The sequence below is a fragment of the Sinocyclocheilus anshuiensis genome, unplaced genomic scaffold (assembly GCF_001515605.1).
Source record: "Sinocyclocheilus anshuiensis isolate Anshui unplaced genomic scaffold, SAMN03320099.WGS_v1.1 scaffold3406, whole genome shotgun sequence".
NCBI classification, from domain to species: Eukaryota; Metazoa; Chordata; class Actinopteri; order Cypriniformes; family Cyprinidae; genus Sinocyclocheilus; species Sinocyclocheilus anshuiensis.
In genome coordinates, this window is record NW_015541310.1 from 20,942 (window position 1) to 25,641 (window position 4,700).

The 4,700-nt window shown below is 35.6% G+C and overlaps 1 protein-coding gene across 3 annotated transcripts in view; it reads right to left on the reverse strand.

Annotated features, from left to right (window-relative positions):
- Nucleotides 1-831: 831 nt before the first annotated feature.
- Nucleotides 832-4,700, reverse strand: part of LOC107690791 (paired box protein Pax-6-like) — a 21,672-nt gene continuing 17,803 nt past the window's right edge. For all 3 annotated transcript variants that reach the window (XM_016489208.1, XM_016489207.1, XM_016489209.1), the window contains 3 exons: nucleotides 4,047-4,159; nucleotides 3,730-3,871; nucleotides 832-1,770 (listed from right to left, as the gene is read on the reverse strand). In XM_016489208.1, coding sequence (XP_016344694.1) covers nucleotides 1,685-1,770; nucleotides 3,730-3,871; nucleotides 4,047-4,159 — 341 coding nt within the window. In that variant the 3' untranslated portion in view covers nucleotides 832-1,684. The remainder of the gene's footprint in view (nucleotides 1,771-3,729; nucleotides 3,872-4,046; nucleotides 4,160-4,700) is intronic.

Consider the following 4,700-nt stretch of genomic DNA (forward strand, 5'->3'; position numbering starts at 1 on the left):
ACTTTCATTAGGCGTCATATTAAAAGTTCTGCATTTTTTGGAAAATCATGAAGAAATAAATGTTTTAAATTCTAAATGATTTTCTTGAAAATGATGCTCGTTTTCATTAGGAGTCATATTAAAAGTTCTGCATTTTTTGGAAAATCATGAAGAAAGAAAAAAAACTGTTTTCAATTCTAAATGATTTTCTTGAAAATGATGCTCGTTTTCATTAGGCGTCATATTAAAAGTTCTGCATTTTGGAAAATCACGGCGAAAGCGATGTATACTGTACAAAATGTTTTTAATAGTTTTCACAAAATACATTTAGAAAGCTTTTAAATAAAGTTAAATTGAAATATCTGCAAGACAGGGTAGACCTTTCGTTTTCCAAAGCATTGCTCTGACACAAAAACCATTACAAGTGTTCATGTCTCAGGTACACAACAAAAACGCAGAATTCAAGAGATGTCAACATGTTTTTAAAACCACAAATTGTTGTCGATCATAAATAAAGGACTGCGTGATTAAGCCACAGCCATATATAGTCGAAGCCAGTGTACTAGAATGTAAAACAACTGTTTTCCTTTACAAAATGTATCGCAACACAAGACTAACGATAAAAAAGAGAAGATTAAGATTGTTGTGTAATAGATGAAATACAAAGGCTTTGGTCTGTTTTTACAATCAACAATGGTTAAAGTCTGATATGTACTTGTAAACAACTGCCAAACACTTACGTTTTTTTTTTTTTTTTAACTCTGTCAAGCATTTTTAATCATAATTATCGGAATTAAATATTTCTAGTCTCACAAAATTATTTGACTGTAGGACACTATAATACAACTATACCTAATAGACAACTTGTACCTGACCTAAAGAAAAGTTTTTTTCCTTTTTTTTAACGATGCATGAAAATCTGTATAAAACATTTATAGATTTTTCTCGGGGGCAATAAAAGTGAGAATATATTTATGTTCCGCGATAATTCCGGGAGGAAATTTCTAGGGAGAACAAATACTTACAATTGGACAGTAGCAAAATGGATGAATGTTATTTTGATGTTATTATAACTTCCCGTTCCTCTGACGTCACAGTTATAAATGATCGAGCACGAACGGCCTCAGAATCCGTCTACCCGACTCCAAACCCTCATACGTAATTATAAAGTACTCAGTCATTTACATAATGGCTGTTGTTCCTTTTGTAGATACAATAGTGTTATTAATTGAAGCCGTTGAGGGTTGATTTTTAGCCGTTAACTCTCCCAGAGTGAAAATATCTACGAATAGGCGTTTCCTGTTGGTATGTTTCTGCTTCGCTGCTTTGATATGGGCCTGAAGTCTGATCCGTCATCCTGATATTAGAAAACAGTCACAATATGTCGTGCTCCGCCAACATATTTTTGGCTGTTGAATTGTCTTTTCATCTTTACTTGTAAATGCCAATGTACAAATACGACAAAAAAAAATGGAGATCGTGGATGTAGCAGAGGTTTGTTGTTTTTGTTCCGTTAAGTCTAAGCGTCCGCTTTTCCTCTTAAAGGTAGTGCCGCAAAGTTTCCAGACCGTGGAAAGAGTCCACACGCTTCCTCGTCCTGGTATTTGTTTGTGTGTGTCTGTGTGTTTGTGGAAATACTGCTGAAGAGGTCCAGGTTCTCTCTTAGTCTCTGTGTGGAAGTCAAAGGGCGAAGTAACTCTTTTCTTTACTGTAATCTTGACCAGTACTGAGACATGTCTGGCTCAGTTCCGGGAACTTGGACAGGGACAGACACTCCAGGGGAGATGAGTCCTATAAGTAGAGATTGAATATAGGTCAGAAACATGTTCGCTTGCAAACTTTAAGCTTTGATGTTATGTATGAACCTGGATTGAGACGTTGGTGTTGTCCGTTAAAGGTGGGGTAAGCGATTTTTCAAAAACGCTTTAGAAAACTGATTCAGGCCGAGTAGCAAAACAAACGTGTAGCCAATCAGCAGTAAGGGGCATGTCTACTCATGATGCGGAGGAGAGAGCACTCAGTGCACAGGACGGACATTAGCGAGCCGAGCGACAGAAAGATAGAGATGGCGGATAAAAAACAAAAGAGGAAAACGTCTGCGGAACAAAAGAAGGCTTAAGGCAAGAAGTAGGACCCGTGTAAATATTGGATCAGCTTTCCAGCACTGGAGAGAACTCAAGGAGCGGAAGGCCTGCAATTGGACTTCGAGGTTGCTTTGTTTCTGGGTGAGGTGAGTAACACCGTGTCTGCGCCGCAACAGCTAAAGTCTGTCTACACTGGACGCGACAAAGCGACTGTTGAAAATCATTTGAAATTTGTGTCAATACGTCATAAATAGAACACAGCAGCAGTTTTCTGTCGGGGATTCGTCATGTCGTGCCGCGCCGCATCCAGTGTAGACCATAGATATGTATATATATCTATGGTGTGGACAGCATCACTGATTATAATGAGTTCTATAGTATTTTGTCGCGCCGCGCCACTCGCGTTCGGTGTAGACACGCTGTTACATTGGTTTTGCTTTGTTAAATTCACAGAACTAATCGTTGCATGGGTTGCGTACGTATGTGTGGGGCGGAGCTGTCAAAATAGGGGCGAGACACTTTCAGGGTAGGGGCGTGTTTGTTTTGGTGATTTCAAATGTCAACATTGGCTACCAGAAATCGCTTACCACACCTTTAATTTGCTGTTTTGACCATGTTTGACCATATGAAGAAATGTAACCGCATTTAAAATGAGGCGACACTCCAGAAGACTGTAAATCCCTTTGTGTTATCATATTTTTTATGCTCTTTAACAAACAGGTTTGTGATGTGATGATTAAAGAAGTATTGAACTTAAAATTAAACATTGAAAGGGATGTTTTTTTGTTTTTTTAAGTAAAATGGTTTTTCAACCCTATTTAAGATAAAGGTTCTATATTGGCATTGATGGTTCAAAGTAAAACAGACAAGATCCATGGAATCTTTCCATTGCACAAAAGGATCTTTATCATGGAAAAACTTCTTTAGATTTTCACTAAGTTTCACTGAAAGGGACTGTGAAGGGAAAAAATGGTACATAAAATGGGTGAGAAACAAAGAAACACAATTTTTGATGCACAAAATCATGCATTTAAAATTAAATATAATTTTAGGGCAATTCATATAAACCGTGAACAATAAATTGGTAAAAGAGCATATGCATAATACACTACCGTTCAAAAGTTTAAGAAGATTTTTAAATGTTTTTAAAAGAAGTCTCTTATGCTCACTAAGGCTACATTTATTTGACACAGTAAAAATAGTAATATTGCGAAACATTATTACAAATTAAAATAACTGTTTTCTATTTTTAAATATTTTAAAACGTAATTTATTCCTGTGATGTAAAGCTGAATTTTCAGCATCATTACTCCAGTCTTCAGTGTCACATGATCCTTCAGAAATCATTCTAATATGCTGATTTGCTGCTCAAGAAACATTTCTTATTATTATCAATGTTGTGCTGATTAATACTTTTGTGGAAACACCGGTTTTCAGAATTCTTTGAGTAGAAAGCTCAAAAGAACAGCATTTATTTGAAATATAAGTCTTCTGTAACATTATAAATGTCTGTACTGTGACTTTTGGTCAATGTAATGTTGGTCCTTGCTGCTCATTTCTTGCCAATCAAAAATATTTCTAACCCCAGACTTCTGAACGGTAGTATAAATGTGCCAGTTGATCAAGGGCGAGTTCGTTAAACGCACAATGAACGTATTCTGCCTACCTGTTGAGGTGGTACCAGAAGTTGCCATTGTTTGGCTGTTCATGTGTGCCTGCATATGAGGGGGTGTGTATGTGTCGTAGCTTCGCCCATTCACGGACGGACTGGTGGGCAGCATGCAGGAATAGGAAGATGTCTGGCTTGGCTATAAAAAACAAGAATATATGTATATACTGTAAATATATAGCTTTTTAGTATCTATAACAGAGGAGTTTGCGTTAAATGATGGAATGGGAGACATTTAAGGAAGCATCACACACAGCACATTAATCGAGTTATCAAGGGTAGAGGAGGAAACTTGTGTTCGTAACGCTACTCACCTGCATAGACAGGTTGTTAGCCATTGTGAAGCTGGGCATCGGAGGCAAACCCGTGTACGTGTTGGTCAGAGCCGTGTCTGATCGGCCTAGCATGGACCCTGTTGTGAAGGACACTGGTAAAGACAAAAAAAATATCACATGGTTTACACATTTTATCAAGTAAATATCGCATACTCAAAAATGTCATCCTTTAGTTATGAAAGATTTCGATTATAATAGCTGGAGTGAATCTACCAAAATGTAAAGCCTTCGCACACCAAGTTTGACGCAGCTAAATGATTGTTCTTTAATTATAGTTTGAATACTTTGAATTAACTGTTCTACATCCGATATTTGTTGAACAATATTTGTGTAACCCAAGGATGATGTTTTGTATACTACAAAATTATTTAAAATGATGGAAAAAGAGTTTATCATGGTTGAAGTGCTTTTCAAACTAATATTTATTTGTTTTAGTTAACAATGAGTTCATTGTGAATAATTGACACAAAAGTATTTTATTATTATTATTATTATATTTTGTATACATACAAAACATTTAATATATGTAACAATAAATAATATGATAAATAATCAAATTAATAAATGTAATTAATATAAATAAATAAAACTATTATAAATAATTAAATTTTATTATATTATATTATATTATAT